Source organism: Rutidosis leptorrhynchoides, chromosome 7 (genome assembly GCF_046630445.1).
Source record: "Rutidosis leptorrhynchoides isolate AG116_Rl617_1_P2 chromosome 7, CSIRO_AGI_Rlap_v1, whole genome shotgun sequence".
In the NCBI taxonomy this organism is placed as follows: Eukaryota; Viridiplantae; Streptophyta; class Magnoliopsida; order Asterales; family Asteraceae; genus Rutidosis; species Rutidosis leptorrhynchoides.
This window is the reverse complement of record NC_092339.1, coordinates 122,392,241-122,410,246: the sequence shown is the minus strand read 5'-3', so window position 1 is coordinate 122,410,246 and position 18,006 is coordinate 122,392,241. Positions and strand designations below refer to the sequence as shown.

General features: G+C 32.3%; 2 protein-coding genes across 2 annotated transcripts; one reads left to right on the top strand and one right to left on the bottom strand.

Annotated features, from left to right (window-relative positions):
- Nucleotides 1–772: 772 nt before the first annotated feature.
- On the bottom strand, nucleotides 773–1,179 carry LOC139859570 (uncharacterized mitochondrial protein AtMg01250-like). The gene is made up of 2 exons (XM_071848355.1): nucleotides 1,093–1,179; nucleotides 773–1,030 (listed from the first exon to the last, which is right to left on the bottom strand). The coding sequence occupies exons 1-2, from the start codon at nucleotides 1,177–1,179 to the stop codon at nucleotides 773–775; spliced, it is 345 nt and encodes a 114-aa protein (XP_071704456.1).
- Nucleotides 1,180–11,429: 10,250 nt separating this feature from the next.
- Nucleotides 11,430–15,587, top strand: LOC139859569 (kinase-interacting protein 1-like). The gene is made up of 4 exons (XM_071848354.1): nucleotides 11,430–11,523; nucleotides 12,370–13,696; nucleotides 14,076–14,086; nucleotides 14,377–15,587. Exons 1-4 carry the CDS (start codon nucleotides 11,430–11,432, stop codon nucleotides 15,585–15,587), a joined length of 2,643 nt encoding a protein of 880 aa, XP_071704455.1.
- The last annotated feature ends 2,419 nt before the right edge of the window (nucleotides 15,588–18,006 follow it).

The following is an 18,006-nucleotide window of genomic DNA, read 5'->3' as shown; positions in this document are numbered from 1 at the left end:
ATGAAAAAGTTCTAATTACATCAGCTAGATTAGCTCTACTACAAAAATGTTCATTAAACATGATTCCGTTCCTGTATCTTCATGTAACTCAACAAATAGTGGCTACTATAATAAGGATCTTGTTCTTCGAATTAGCAGCAAGCGTAGTAACCTCGATCCAACCAATGAACTCTTCCAACAACGCAAAGGAAGGCATACTACTGTCGGTGCAAATGCGAACACTGTGCTATACATCCAAAGCTAATGAACAACCAAAGAAAAGATAATTCCGATCTCCGACTTCATTATTACAAACGGGACAAACAATGGAGTTAATATCCAAGTATTTCGCAGAGAGATTCCAACAAAGGGGTAAAGCATCTCGCTTAAAATGCCACACAAAAACATTCACTTTTCTCGGAAGAGTCTTGTACCAAGCAGTTTTGATGTTTAACGAAGGCAACATTTTTAGAGCATACGAGTAATCCGGGGATAAAGAAAAGATCCACCTATCATCACAATCTCGCAGCTGTACATTCTAATATTCATCACGGAGAAGAGAAAGAGACTTCTCATTTCACCGCCAATATTTGTTCGAAACCAAGACCAAGACCACTCTCCATTGACGAGTTTGTTTGCATAACCTCGAATTTGTTAACATCAAGATGGTAAAGGGCGATTATAACGATTCGCCAAACTAGATTTACCAAACTAAAGATCGTGCCAGAATCGGACACGCTACCAAGTAGAAAACGTGAAGAATACACAAGATGTGATCCAACTCTTTCTTACGTCAGTCCGAGAGAATAACATCATCTGCGTAAATGAAGTGTGACAACCTCATATTCGAATTACCCACCTTAATACCGCGAATAAAATCTAGTTCTATAACACGATGAAACTCTAAATGAAGACCCTCCATAACAATGATGAATAAGAATGGACTTACCGAGTCTCCTTGGAGTAAACCCCTTTTAATGGGGAACTCACGAGTCGGGTTACCATTAACTGAAACCGATGTTCTAGCCGATGATAAGCAACCTTTGATCACCTGCACCACAAAGAACCGAAACCCAACGAAGACAGCATGAACATAAGATAGTCCCAACTGACAGAGTCGAATGCCTTCTCAAAATCAACCTTAAAAAGAAGCGATTTCTGATTCTTCTTTTTGCACCACAACATAATCTCACGCAACATTAACGGTTTGCCCAATATCTGACGATCGGTGATAAAAGCCTTTTGCTCCGGAGAAATAATGTCATCGATAATGTTAGCTAACCGATTCGTGAGTAATTTAGTAATAATTGATAGTGCTCTAAATGAACATATATTTAGGTGCAATATCCTTCCAATATGTAAAGCTTTTAGTTGCTATTGTTCTATTTTTATGTAATTTTCGTTTAAATAAATAAGTGCGAAGACAAAAGAAGCAAATGAAGATTTGAAGACGCAAATGACCAAAAAGCTCAAATGTACAAGATACGATCCAAGTGATTCCATTTATTGATGAGAAACGTCTAAAAATTACAAGAGTACATCGCGGAACGCAAAGTACAAGATATCTAAATGTACAAAAGGACGTTCGAAAATCCGAAACCGGGACATAAACCAACTATCAACGCGCGACGCAACGGGCCTAAAATTACAAGTCTACTATGCACAAGAATATAATATATATATATATATATATATATATATATATATATATATATATATATATATATATATATATATATATATATATATATATACATATATATATATACATACATATATATATATATATATATATATATATAATTATATAAAATTATATATATTATATATATTTAAATAAAGTGTCGGCATACTAAAAATCAAATGAATGTGAGCTGGTGCCAGACACCATGCGATCGCATGTGAATAACACACCCAGGCCATGCGATCGCATGTTCCCAAAAGGTTGGTCAGGTCTATAAATTTGGCCAGAATTCGGACGAGTTACACACACCTTCATATATTTCTTTCTCTCTTATGTAATATATATATATATATATATATATATATATATATATATATATATATATATATTATAATTTTAATTTAAGTTAATTTTAATAATAAAGTTATGGTTTAGTTGAGTTATTGTAAGAAATGTTTTACGGGTTTTAATTCGAAACTCTGTCCGGGTAACGCTACGCGATAAATAATCACTGTAAGCTATGTTCTTCCTTTTTAAATTAATGTCTCGTAACTAAGTTATGATTATGCTTATTTGATCCGAAGTAATCGTGATGTTGGGCTAAATATTAAGACGGGATTATTGGATTTTGTACCATAATTCGGGTTTGGACAAAAGACCGACACTTGTGAACATTGGACTATTGACTATTAATAGGTGGGGGGTATTGTCTAAATTGAATGAAAACTCATTGGAACCTGTCGAACATATCTTCAAATTAGTTAATCTAATAATTATTAAAATGATTATGAATGTCTTATTTAGTGACGTTTATACGACATCGTTTACAATCATTTAATTAATTATTCGGATTGGGTAATTGATTATTCATTATGGCCAAGTGAATAAATTAATGTATCATGGACTAATTATAACAGAGGTGGATTACATACAAGGGTAATTGGTGTAATTGTTAACAAAGTATTAAAACCTTGGATTATTCGCAATCGATAACCTGGTGTAATCATTAAACAAAGTATTAAAACCTTGTTACAGTTCGAATCCCTAATTAGTTGGAATATTTGACTTCGGAAATAAGGTTAATTTGACGAGCATTTTATAATTATGACCGATGAACTATTATGGATAAAAACTAGATAGGTTTCAAATAATCCAGGACAAAGGACAATTAACCCATGGTAATAAATTAAAATCAACACGTCAAACATCATAATTACGGAAGTTTAAATAAGCATAATTCCTTTAATTTATATCTCATCGTACTTTTATTTACCATCATTTTATTTATCGTCATTTTATTTATCGTATTTTAAATTACTGCACTTTTAATTTTCGTATTTTTATTTATTGTCATTTACTTTACGCTTTAAATTAAGTTATATTTATATTTAATATTTTACATTAGGTTTTAATTGTGATTTAAGTCTTAAAATCGACAAACCGGTCATTAAACGGTAAAACCCCCCTTTATAATATATATATATATATATATATATATATATATGTATATATATATATATATATATATATATATATATATATATATATATATATATATATATATATATATATATATATATATATATATATATATATTTATGTACAAATATAGTTTAAAATAAATATAGCGTTAAACTTAGCTGACTCCATGTGGAACGAACCGGACTTACTAAAAACTACACTCCTCTACGATTAGGTACACTGTCGATAAGTGTTGTAGCAAGGTTTAGGTATATCTCATTCAATAAATAAATAAATAACTTGTGTAAATTGTATCGTATTTAATAGTATTTCGTAATAAAATAATATCTATTTCGTACTACATCTCGCACACATCAATAATCTTGTAGAAGAAATCCACCAATGATATCGGACGAAAATCGTTAATATGAACCGGGTTACTAACCTATGCAATAAGAGAAAAAAACGCCGAATTCGCCCAAATGGGCATGACAGCCGTATTAAAAAATCTGCAGCCCTCACTACAAATGTCGTAATGTAACATGTCTAAAAAATGTTTGATAAAACGAAACGAGTAACCATCAGCACCTGGACCCTTAGAACTACCACAATCCCAAACCTCGCATTTAATTTCTGCATCATCAAACTCTCGTTCAAGGTAGGCGACTTCAATAGGAGATAACACTCGGTGCAGTGTGATAGAACCGAATTCAACACCACTTTCCACATAATCAAATTTTTGGCTAAAAAAAGTCGAAAAACTTATTTTTAATAGTAGTCGGATCAATCACCCACGATGCGTCCAACATAAAACCTTGAATGTGTTTTTTTCTTCGTTTGTGTTTCAAAAAACAATGAAAAAATTCGAGGTTTGTCGCCTTCAACATCCCATGTAATCCTGAATTTTTCTAATGTGTCAAGTGCTACAAACTTGGTAATATTCCCTCGTTCTACAAACTTGGTAATATTCTCTTTATTAACTTGCATAAAAAAATAAGTATAATTTTTTAACTCTGAGTGTAATACTCCGTCCCACATCGGTTAGAGAAAAATATCGTGAGTCACTTATAAGCTCAAAGTTGTGGCTAATTAATATCTCCTACTATTATTTTTAGTTGAAACCTTGAGATACCCGGTTAGTCCACTACTTTAGTTTATGAGGGGTGATTGTCTTTCGGGTTGCGATGGACACTCGGCTCGTGCATCACTTGAGGCCGATTCGAGGGTCGTTTCACTCAGGCCTTTATTTATTTTATTCTCTTTTTTTTCAAAAAAAAAAAAAAACTTTTTGACGTATAAGATTCGTATGTTTTTTTGCTACAAATTTAATTTTAATTACTATCTGGAAAAAGAAAAATAAATAATAAATAATAAATAAATAAATAAATATAAATAAATAAAAGGAATACACAAAAGGATCACTTTATTCCTTTACGTGAATGCCAAACTGTCGTGCCTAAGTGAAACACACGTTCTCCATGAAAAAAATTACAAGATTTTACTTATATACTTGTAAGCAAATGATATTGGCTTAGTTTTCTATGAAATATATTTGATTTAAATTTAAATGTAATCTTGCAATTTAGAATATTAAATCCTACGTTAAATGTTGAAATTGTTTTCAACATATACAAAAATATAATAATTTTGTTATAAAATATCTAGATTGTGTTATAAAATATCTAGATTGGATGTTAATTTTATTATTATTATATTTCTTGCATAGTAATATTTTATACTATAAATAGACATGTATGGTAACCATTTAAGGTGCACCATTTCTCTTGAAATATCAATATCAATATTTCTTCTCTCCTTCTCTCTTTTTCTCTCTTTTTCTCTCTTTGTTCTTATAACCATTAAAGGTAGTTATAAGCCTACTGAATTATAACACGTTATCAGCACGAGTTAATTAAATTGAACTCACCGTGTCTACATGTAAATTTATTAGCATTGATGTATAGTAATATTGAGGCTGTCATTATTTATAAATAATGGCTCCATGATATCATGTAATCCGTGAGTCACCGTATTGGGAAAAAGGAGTTGAACATCATTTTCAGTTTTAGTCGTATGAACTTACTTTTTAATTGGTGGATCCATTTATATGAGTGGATACACTTTTCTCGATTTAGGATGTAGATCATAAAACATAGATGATTTAATCATGACAATATTTTTATCCACACCCACAAATTACACCCTTTTTCCATTACGATACTTACATATGCAGCGAAAACTTACGTAGATATCAAATGAGGCAATTTTACAGTGGGAACACGAGGCATATTGTACAGGTCCCACGGATGGCGCCAAATGATCAAGCCAAAACTGAAATGAGTGCAACTTGTGAGGGAACTGCCTCTTTACACTCCAGGTCAAACGATCACGAGTCACTAATCAAGGTATAAATTTTGGACTACTAACATTTTGAACTACTAATTTTTGTTAAGTTCTTAGTGCATTTGTATTGTTCTTATTATATGGTTGGCTCTGCCACCTAAATTATATATGGTCGACACTGTCGCCTAACTATCATTTATGTTTACTAACTTTTATTAACTTCACTAACATTTATATTTATGTTATTTAAGTTATATATGGTCGGTTATACCGCCTGAATTATATTTTCTGTAATCTAACTCTTATTAACTTCACTAACATTTATATTTATGTTATTTAAGTTATATATGGCCGGTTATACCGCCTGAATTATATTTTCTGTAATCTAACTCTTATTAACTTCACTAACATTTATATTTATGTTAATAAGACCTCATGATTGTACGCAACACGTCATTTGACAACACGGTACTTTATGTACGCAACACGTCATTTGACAACACGGTACCATGGGTCGAGATTAATTCCGATCAATACGAATACGACGGGATCTTTATATGTTATCTAACATTTATGATTACTTATGCAATTAATCATTATTTATTTCATGCATACTAATGTTTATTCTTAAATTTATAATTTTAAAAGTTAAAATAAAAAAATAGTTTGTATTTTTATTAAAAGTAAATCTTAAAAGTTAAAATAAGAAAAAGTAGTTTGTACTTTTATTAAAAGTAAATCTTAAAAGTTAAAATACAAAAAGTAGTTTGTATTTTTATTAAAAGTAAATCTTAAAAGTTAAAATAAGAAAAAGTAGTTTGTATTTTTATTAAAAGTATATCTTAAAAGTTAAAGTAAGAAAAAAAAGGGGATGATAAAATGGAATAGTTTTTTGTCAAAAATGAAGTATTGAAAATGAAGTGGTCTCCTTCTATAACTAAAAAAAAAATATATACTTTTATCAAATGAATTTTTTTGTGGCCGACAATTTCAAACACGAGTCCGTGTTTAGTTTATCAAGAATATCTCTTGCTTTGGTGAAAGGTCACGATCACGATATCAGGTGTTGTGAAAGAATTAAAAAATTGGTCAAGTGGCCTTTTAAAAACTAGAAAAAAAAATTTAAACAAAAAGTTTTTTTTATATATTTATAATTTACGGGTAACGTAAAAAAAAAGGGTTCAATTGGATGTCTCTTAAAAAAAATCCGCGGGTACGGGTGATGGATCCAATGGATCCGCATCCACGACCCGCGGGTGCTATCCCTAATTGTGACAAGTACAAATCAACTAAAAGTCTAAAAAATAAATGCTCTTATAGGGACCAAATGTTCACAATAATTGCCTAAGCTAGATATGAAACAAATAGTTCATAAAAAAAAAAAAGGTCGTTGTGCGTTTTCGGGATGATAGCCGAAATACACTTACAAAAGTAGGTCAGCCGTCAATTCTTTATGGCCATATCAACGTAGATCAATAAAATCATTTATGGTTTTGATAAAAGATTAATTAAAAATTAATTGTTTTTTGGTCTTGGATTCTCGGTAACAAAAGCAAAGGTTGTTTTTGGTTGCCACAACAAACAAGACAGAGGTTGTTGACTTTTGTTGTTAAACATGGCACAAGTGAACAATAACAATAGATTATTGTTTTTGAAAAGAATAATGATGCGTTAATTTTATTGTATAAAATAAAATTAAAGAAAATGATTTTCATTGATGACTATGAACAAACGCAAACAAAGTGTTTGTGGTATTTGGTGATTAAAAAAAAAGTGCATCTAAAGCTTCTACTGAAAATAATATGCATCTAAAGCTTCTACTGAAAATTAATGTGCAAGGTACAACGTATAACTATATGGTCAAATTCATTTGAGCCTTCGGAGTCACAAGTATATGATGTATATATATATTACTCAATTAACAAAATAGTAAATCGAAATTAATTCATATGAATAGTAAAACGAAATTAATTAAATTACTATTCACATAAAAAGCGCATATGATGAAAAACGCATATGATGAAAAGCGCAGCGCATATGATAAGCGCATATGATAAAAAGCGAATATGATGAAAAGCGCAGCGCATATGATGAAAAGCGCATATGATTAAAAACGCATATGGTGAAAAACACAGCGCATATGATTAAAAGCGTATATGGTGAGAAGGATATATGATGAAAAAGCACATATGGTGATTTATGAAAGAAAAAAAAAACACATATGGTGATTAGTGGAAAACACATATGGTGATTAATGAAAAGTATATTGTGAAAAAGAATCACAAATGTTTCTTGAAAGAATTCAAGGTAAGATATATGAACCAATTCATCCATCATGTGAACCATTTTGATATTTCATGGTTCTAATAGACGCATCTAGCGGATGGTCTCATATTTGTATGTTATCAAGCCGTAATATGGTTTTTGCAAAGTTTCTTGCACAAATTATTAAATTGAGAACACATTATTCTGATTACACCATTAAAAGGATGAGACTTGATAATGCTGGTGAGTTAACATCTCAAGCATTTAATGATCATTATATATCTATAGGGATTGTTGTTGAACATCCAGTTGCTCATGTGCATACACAAAATTAGTTTAGCTGAATCAATAGCAGCTAATAACTAGACAATTGATAATGAGTACAAATCTCTCAATATGTATATGTGGACATGTAAATTTACATGTTGCGACATTAATTCGCATTATACCATGTGGAAGTCATAAATATTTTCACTTAATACTTGATTTTGGCTAAGAGCCAAATATTTTCCACCTTAGAACATTGGTTGTGCAGTGTATGTTCCAATTGTATCACCACAACACAATAAAATGGTTCTTCAAAGAAAGATCGTAATATATTTTGGATATAAAACATCTTCAATCATAAGATATATTGAACCCATGATGGGTGATGTTTTTACAGCACGTTTTGCTGATTGTCATTTTAATAAAACATTGTTCCCTGGATTAGGGGGAGAAATAAAAATAAAAAAAATAAAATGATGCTTCATGATGTGAACATCAATTAAGGTATATTGAACTCGCACAAAAGAATGTGAAACGAAAGTTCAAAAAATAATGCATATGCAAGAACTTGCAAATTAATTACTTTATGCATTTACATATATAAAAAAGGTGACTAAATCATATATACCAGCGATAAATGCTCCAGCTCGAACTGAAATTCCAAAAGTTGGCAATAATGTCACTGTTGAGTCTTTGCCACGCATCAAACGTGGAAGATCAATTGGTTCCGAAGATAAAAATCCTCGAAAAAGAAAATCAGCTGATAATGAGGTAAAAGAAAGTGTTCAAGAAGAACCACAAATCAATATTCCTTCTGCAGAGGATATTGATAAATGTAAATACTAAAATTGCGATAAATTATGCAATATTATGGAGCCGAAATGAAATTAAAATCTCTATGAGATATTTTCATATAATGTTACAATGACATCATGAATAAAGATGATGATCTGGAACTAAAATCTGTCATTGAATATACAAAATGGACATGATTGAGCTAAATGGAAAGGAGCAATACGAGCTGAATTAGAATCGCTCGATAAAAGAAAAGTTTTCGGATCAATCGTTATCACTTTTAAAGATGTGAAACGTATGGGATACAAATGAATTTTTTATCCGAAAAGAAATGTGCAAATGAAGTTACAAGGCAAAACTAGACTTGTAACTCAATATTTCCCACAAAGACCAGAAATGAATTAGGAGGAAAAATTATCCTCCTGTAATGGATACAATTACTTATTAGATACTTAATCAACCTGGTAGTTATTTAAATGCATCTCATGAATGTTGTTACTACTTATCTGTATGGATCACTTAATAGTGATATATATGAATATACCTAAAGGGTTAAGGTATCATAAGCATCTAATGTAAAACCCAAGGGAATATATTCCATTAAATCACAAAGATTTCTAAGTGGGTTTATACAAACGGGACGTATGTGGTATAACCGATTAAATGACTACTTGATAAAAAAAAAGGGTATAAATATAAACTTATTTTGCACGTATGTTTTATAAAAACAATGTTCGGATATGAGATCGTAGTTGTTTATGTCAATGTTCTTAACATCATATGAACAAATAAAGAGATCTATGAAATCATTCAACTTCTAAAGAATTATTTTGAAATGAAAGATCTTGAAAAAACCAAGTATTACCTTGGATTGCAAATTGAGCATATGCCTAATGGTTTACTTGTACATCAAACAACTTATACCGAAAAGATTTTAAAACATTTTTTTTAAAGACAAACTCATTGTTGGTAGATCACTCAATATTGACACTGATCTATTTCATCCCTGCGAAGATCATGAAAATTTTAACAGATCGGAAGTTCTATATTTTAGTGCAATTGAGGTTCTTATGTATCTTATAGATTATACAAGATCTGACATTTCTTTTGCAGTTAATTTGTTGACAAGATTCAGCTCAAATGACAATGGAGCGGGATCAAACACATATTTTGATACCCTTGAGAAACTGCTGATTTAAAATTATTTTATTCTAACGTTTCAAAACAAGATTTGGTTGATTATGTATATGCAGGTCATTCATCAAATCCTCATAAAGATAAATCTCAAACTCGATATGTATTCCTAAATGGAAGTACCACAAAATCATGGTGTTCTTAAAACAAACACTTGTTGCAACATCATCAAATCATGCCGAAGTGATTGCATTACATGAAGCTACTCGGGAATGATTTTAGTTAAGATCAATGATACAAATCATTATTGATTCTTGTAGACTAGAACGCTATAAAAGCGTAACAACTATCTATGAAGATAATACAGCTTACATAATACAAATGAAAGAAGAGTATCAAAAATGACAGAACGAAACATAAATGCTGACGAGGCGCTAAAGCTATAAACGGTCTTAACGGTCATAAGTTTTGATGGAAAAGAATGGTATATTGGTAAGGCTCAGAAAAAGACTGAAAGGGAATAGGAACTGAAACAACGGTTTGAACAAACCATGAAGGAGACTGTAGACAAATCACGAGGGCTAAACTTGTACATAAAAGATTTAGATGATACAGTTTCAAATGAAAACCTCAGATTCTTCTCATATACTCAAGATCTCGTAAAAGACAACCAGATTAAAATGAGATACGTTCAATCAACAACTCTGCTGATCTTTATACCAAAGCACTGCCAACTGCTATTTTCAGAACACACGTTCATAATATTGGCATGAGGCATGTTCAGAAGATGTAACAACTCAGGCGTTGCCTACTTGAGGGGGAGTCAACTCTATGCTGCACTCTTTTTCCCTTAGCTAAAGTTTTATCCCAATGGGTTTTCTTTAGCAAGGTTTTTAACGAGGCAGTACTAGTTATTCTCTAATAAAATTGTCATCCAAGGGGGAGTGTTATAAAATATCTAGATTGTGTTATAAAATATCTAGATTGGATGTTAATTTTATTATTATTATATTTCTTGCATAGTAATATTTTATACTATAAATAGACATGTATGGTAACCATTTAAGGTGCACCATTTCTCTTGAAATATCAATATCAATATTTCTTCTCTCATTCTTCTCTCTTTTTCTCTCTTTGTTCTTATAACCATTAAAGGTAGTTATAAGTCTACTGAATTATAACAAATTTAATGAATTATTGTTACATGTTGATTTATTAGATGTGTGATCCAAAACTTAGTGCCAAAGTTAATGCACTTCATAAGGCTACTAACTTTCATATTAAATCTGTTATTATTACTTTATAATTCTATACAACTCAAGATACCCTTAACTTTCATCCCCACCACCACTTTTGTTATTCTCTCTTTTCATAACACCCAACTCATCCTTCTTCTAAAGAAATCTATCATGCTAATTTTCTTTGTAGTGAACTTGATCATCAAAGACTATTGAGAGAACAAATTATTAACGCTTTGTGATAAAAACGAAGAGATCAAGAGATGTTACAGAGAGCGGCAAGCAATGCGTATTCGTGGTGGTGGGCTAGCCACATTCGAACCAAGCAATCGAAATGGCTCGAACAAAGTCTTCAAGGTTCCTAACTTTCATTCATTTCATTATCTTTCACCATTTATATGTTCTTTTCAATAAGATTTTTCTTAAACGTTTACATGTTAGTTTAGTTATGAGTTATGACACATTGTAAAAACAGGACAAGAAATATGTCAAATATTTTTATAAAGATCATAATCATAAATATTTCAAATAAGATAGATCCCTTCACGGAAACATTTACGCTTGTAAACTAAAATATTCAAAATTAAATGACTGATAGTCTAATAGTATGAAAGGAACCCTTCAATTAAGAGAGGTTGAGAGTTGAAACTCCATTTAACACATTTAAGACAGTAAGATGTAAATATTGTTAATTATTGTGTGTTAGGTCTAAGTTTTCTTTCTAAAAAAAAGTTAAATAATTAAAGGAAAGTCATTTTGATACAATTGTGTGAGCATAAAAGGTTTCGAAAGACTTTCCCTAGGGTTATGCACTTGTAAAAAATTAGAAATTATAGTATTTACTTTAGCAATTTATTTGATTCAATTATATTTTATTGGTTAAAAAAATTTTAGGGCATAAATTTTATTGTTGAAATTCTTAATCTTCAAAGACCTTTGTAATTTTATCTCTTATACCTTTATTTGCTAGAGTATTTAACTGAAACAGAATAACAGATAACAAAAAGAATTAAATAAATGAAATACATTCAATCTCAATTTTTTAAAAATGATAACGACAGCCCCTAAGGCTAACGATAAGATAAATAAAACACATTGTAGATATGAAACGCTGCCCGAAATTAAAATAGCGTTCTCAACCCGACATTTTGTTGAGAAAATCACCACTCTCTGTGCACATACAAATATGTAACGCATTTGTAGATATGGAAGAGAAGGTTGCTAACGCATTGAACATTATTCAAAAAGATGGCGATTCGTTCGCCAAGAGAGCCGAAATGTACTACAAGCACCGGCCCGAACTCATAGCCTTCATTGAGGAAAGCGTTCGTGCGTATCGAGCTTTAGCTGAACGATACGATAAGCTTTCAACCGATTTACAAAAAGCAAACACAACTATTGCCACTGTTTTCCCAGATCAACTCTCGTACGACACTGATTACGAGGACGATGATAACGACACATCAGCTCACAAACTGCCCAAAAACGTTGTCCCGGACCCACCTAAAGCCCCGAAGGCACCCGAAACCAAAAACTTAAAAACCTTCTTAACTAATGGTCCTAACAAGACTAGTACTAAAGTAAATGATCATCAATCGAATCATTTTTCGAAATCAGAGTTAACGACAGAAGAAGGTGTTGAAGAAATTGATAAGTTACAAAAAGAGATTCTTTTTATGCAAACGGTGAAGGAGTTTACGAGAAGTTCGTACGAAAACGGGATTGCAAAGTTTACAGGAATTGAGAAAAGGATTGTTGAAATGCAACAAAGAGTTTGTGATTTACAAGATGAGTTTAATGTTGTTAAAGTTATTGAAGACGATGATGCTCGTGCTATAATGGCTGCCGCCGCATTGAAATCTTGTGAAGAGAGTTTGGTTACGTTACAAGCTAAACACGAGAAATCAACCCAAGATGCGTTATTGGAGCACGAAAGGATTCAAAATGTGAAGTCGAAACTCTGTTTAATCAAACACGAATACTTTAAAGAAATTGATCATGATCATGATCATGATCATGATCTTGATCATGATCATGATCAAGAACATAAAGTATTATCTGCAGATGAATCGAAGAAAACGGACTTACAGGAAAAAATTAAAGGAAGCCTCGAAGATCTATCGACGAAAGATTTAACAGTTACAGAAATGGCGGATACGATTGATAAGCTTGTGACGAAAGTGTTTGGTTTAGAAACGTTGGTTTCGTCTCAAACTGCGCTTATTGAGAGATTAAGGATGGAAACTGATGATCTTCAGATGCAGATTCGGGATATGGAAAACGATAAGGGTAATTTGGTTGATGGAACGCGTTATTTGGATAAAAGTTTTAAGGAAATGGAAAAAAAGTTGGAGGTGATACAAAATTTAGGCAACAATATTGATGACCAAAATAACAACCTAAAGATGCAGTTCACGGAAGCTAATTACAATGTTACGCATTTATCTGAGAATCTTCATAATATGAAGCCCGATGAGGAGTTCAATCTAAACAACCCTTTCGTTGATGATGAAGATGAGATGCTGCCGACGTCATCCCCAAAACATGAAACCGCAATCGATGGGAGATCTGTAGTTCCAGATGAAGGTATGCTTTATTCTAACAATTTTATAACCGTTATTTTCTTTATTTTCATGTAATCAACACTAAAAAAGACTTCAGTGTTTCATATTGAAAATGCCCCACAATAGTTGTTGTGGTTTATATCAGATTACACCAATCGTTCATATCTTTTGAAAATCACATTGATAGTCATGTGATTTTCATGAAATTATATTAATCGTCCATATCCTTTACAAATTACATCGATTGTCCATGACTTATCTTAAAGTGTATGCTCGTAGTTCTGATTTACTTAAAATTCATTTTAATTGTCCCTTCTATCTTAACACGCATTTTAAGTAAGCAAGGGACTATCAACGTAAACTTTATGTATGCTAGGGACGATCGATGTAATTTTAAAAGATAAGAACGATTGGTGTAATTTAGTGACGATCACATGAACGACCGCCCTACACTATTAAATTAATCATGGACAATTGGTGTGATTCGCAAGAGATAAGAACGATTGACGTAATTTTACAGTGTGCAGGGCTATAAACTTATGTCAAGGTATAAGTTAATACATAACACATTTGAGGGAATGTTCATCAAAACAACTTTTGAGCTCATTTTTTTTGTAACTTTCTTCATGGTATGCAGTTGACATAGATCTACTCATGGACTTAAAGTCAAAAGAACAAGTGGAAGAGAAAGAAATTACGTGGACAAACGATGATGATGTGAAGAACAACGATGAAATAACCGAGTTTGAGGCTATAGAGAAAAAAGAACACATTCACAATAGCGGAAACAAAGATACAAACCCGTTTAACGATGATGTTTTAGAACCTAAAGAACAAGAGGAAGAGGTAAAGGAAGAATTGAATTGGCAAGAACTTTTGTTAGGTGCTTTTGATGACAAAGAAAAAGTTCTTTTACAAGAATATACAACAATCTTACGAAAATACAAGGCCGCGAAAAAGGAACTTATAGAAGAAGAGCGAAAAAACCAAGGAACGTTAGTCGAAATGAAGCTGCAAGTTAAGGAGCTTAAAACGCTTGTAGCAAAAAGGGACGTCGAAGTTCAAGAAATGAAGCGAAAACTCAAACTTCTTCAAGAAAACGATATGGTAGATTCTAACGAAGAGATAACGAAGTTTGAGGACAACGTTAAGTCAGTTATTGAAGTCGTTAAGTCTGAACCATTTGAACGAAAGCTAAGAACCAATATCGACGCGATACTTGATGAAAACCTTGATTTTTGGTTGCGATTCAGTTCTTCGTTTCATCAAGTACAGAAATTTAAAACCGAGGTAGAAGATTTACAACAGGAGATTGTTAAAGTAAAAGCTAAAGGAAGTGAGAAATTGAGTATAAAATCGGGAATAAACGCAATATACAAACACATTAAAGAGATACAAAACGAGTTAACGATATGGTTAGAACAGAGCGTGCTACTCAAGAACGAACTGCAAAGAAAAAGCTCGTCGTTATCTGAAATCCATGAGGATATAACGAAAGCGTTAAGAGAAGGTGTTGAAGACGACGAAATCAAGTTTAGGTTTAGTACACATCAAGCTGCAAAGTTTGAAGGTGAAGTATTGAATATGCAACAAGAAAGCCGAAAAGTTAATCGTGAACTTGAAGCGGGATTGGATCATGTTGTTGCGCTGCAAGTCGAAACTGAAAAGATTTTGAGAAAACTAGAGGAAGAGTTTGGTCTGGTTTCGGATCAGAAGCAAGCACGATTACCTAATCGACCACACGTTCCATTACGATCTTTCATCTTTGGAACGAAATCGAAAAAGCAAAAACCGTCGATTTTGGCATGTATAAATCCTCATAAGAGGTTAACCACATCAGACAGTGGCAATTTTTGATTTTGTTATTTGTAATTAAGTTGTTGTACTCAATAAAGTACAAAATACAATGTAGAATACAGTTTCGAGATTTCATATATAAACATATTTTTCTAGAATAGAAACATTCATTCTGGCACCCTTTAAACTAGATATTATTAGAATTGGATCACGATACCCGTACGGATGAGAACAAATCCGTAAAGACCAGAGCCCGATGAGTATATAAAGAACTCAAATGTCTCACATTTTGGGTTAATCACTTAATCACCTAATCAAAGTTTCAGCCGTTTTCTCTCATCAAAGTTCATCCCAAAATCCATCCAAGTCTATATCAACTGTAGGCATCGATCTAATCCTTCAATTATTGATCAGTTCGACTATATCTATAACCGAAGGTTAATGATTCGCAATAATTTTTAGATATAAAGATCCGATTTGCTCACTCCAGAAACATAATGGGCTGATTGTTGGGCTTCTATTATTATCTTGTATAAACGATAAGGGCCCAACTATAGTATGATGTCCAAATCCAGAATAACTATATTTCCTTATCTGTAGTAGTGCTTATTTGAAAAATAAATTCAGGTGATTATTTTTTTATTATTATTATTTTTTTTTACAAAAATGCGTCCCCTATTAGTTTTGCACCTTCTAACATCTCGAGTTGATAATTCGCCTCACGCTTTTTATTTTTCATTCACGATTTAATGTTCTATATTCCTCTCCAGTCTAGATTCCTTGTCGATTCTTCCCCTCGTTCTTAACATCTTGGACATCTCACCTTTACCAGGGTAGCCGATCATCAAGGTCTTATCTGTAATAGTGCTTATTTGAAAAATAAATTCAGGTGATTATTTGTTTTTTTTTACATAAATATATTAAAAGAATACTCCCTTCACGTCAATTTATCACATCTTTATCACATTGCGAGTACTAACATGTTACTCCGTATATATTATATAAAATGATAGAAAAAAAAAATGTGCTAAATTATATGGGATTCACTAATTTATGCCCATTTGTACTAAAATTTTCAATTTTATCAAAAAATTTTTTTTATATCAAATTAACTAATTTCTAATTATACATGATTAATTAATAATTAATTATTCAACATGATTATAAGTGTAACTTTAATATAAAAATGAAAATTTAGCTTGTGCCCTTAAGATGAGAGGAGGCACCTTCGACAGGTTAATGGCCCTTTGATAGCAATGAGTAATAATGACGTACGTCACGCCATGACGTCACGTGACTACTCGCGTGACGCATGACGTCCATCACATGAACCTATCGGGAACCTACTGCTGTATCACATGCAACACGCTGTTGGTTGCGTGACGTACTAACGAGGTTGACTTGGTATTGCCGAACTGGACCATATCCCTACATTTCAGGAATGTGGAGAACGTGGAGTAGGTTGTAGGCATGATTAGAAGGCTCTAGTAGCAGTTACAGATCGTGGGTGCTATTATGATGGTTATCATGCATAACCGTCAATTATCAATCTATAAATAGCACCCCCAGGCCTCATTTGAAGGCTAATCGACCAACTAATTAATTCACACGCACTAACCTTCTTCTGTAGCTTACCTTGGAGGCTCGGAAAAAGACAAACAACACCACCACATCCATATCCCATTTAACCAAAGGAACCCCTTCCAAAGGTTAAATTCTCTTTTCAACTCACTTGCACTCAGACCGAATAATTTTGGTTTGATCATTTGGCGCCATCCGTGGGACCCGATTGATCAACGCTTTTGTAGCAAGATGACAGAAGGTTCCAACCCACCATCTACTACCAATACTGGCAAAGAACCTTATGACCCTTTCAAACCTTATGACGATAGCACTTACGAAACTCCAAATGATTCCATTAAGGGCACCCATTTGCAGTTCGATGATGACGAGAAGGAAGCTGATCAACGTGACTCTGAAGAGACGGAAACCCAAGAGGAAAACGTACATCAGCTCAAACCCATTAACGGCGAGGAAGCTATACGCTTCTTGGCAAAGGGAGGATTTGTTTTACCCTCACTCATGCCCAAAAGTGCCGAAAGGCCTACCGGTATGTCCAAGGCACAACCCCGTATCTCAACACGTTCAGCGTCAGAGACCGGTAAGAGTTCTGGCAAAACTAGGGATGTAGTGACCCGAACTTTTCCATGATTATATATTATATGAGATTAATATTTACATGAATAAATGTTTCCAACATGTTAAGCAATCAAACTTGTTAAGACTTGATTAATTGAAACAGATTTTGTGTTAACATTTGACCACCCAGTTTGTCCGATGATTCACGAAAGTTATAACTTGTATATGACATGATATTATATATATGAACATATATATATGTTTAACATGATGAAATAATAAGTAAGTATCTTATTATGTATATTAACAATGAACCTTATACATAAAACAAGACTACTAA

Bases quoted from the DNA above. Each gene is read 5' to 3' on its own strand.
- LOC139859570 (XM_071848355.1), bottom strand. From the start codon at position 1,179: ATGTTGCGTGAGATTATGTTGTGGTGCAAAAAGAAGAATCAGAAATCG. The intron at 1,031-1,092 runs GTCAGTTGGGAC...TTTGTGGTGCAG, and splicing joins TTGAGAAGGCATTCGACTCT to GTGATCAAAGGTTGCTTATC.
- LOC139859569 (XM_071848354.1), top strand. From the start codon at position 11,430: ATGTTACAGAGAGCGGCAAGCAATGCGTATTCGTGGTGGTGGGCTAGC. The intron at 11,524-12,369 runs GTTCCTAACTTT...ACGCATTTGTAG, and splicing joins GCTCGAACAAAGTCTTCAAG to ATATGGAAGAGAAGGTTGCT.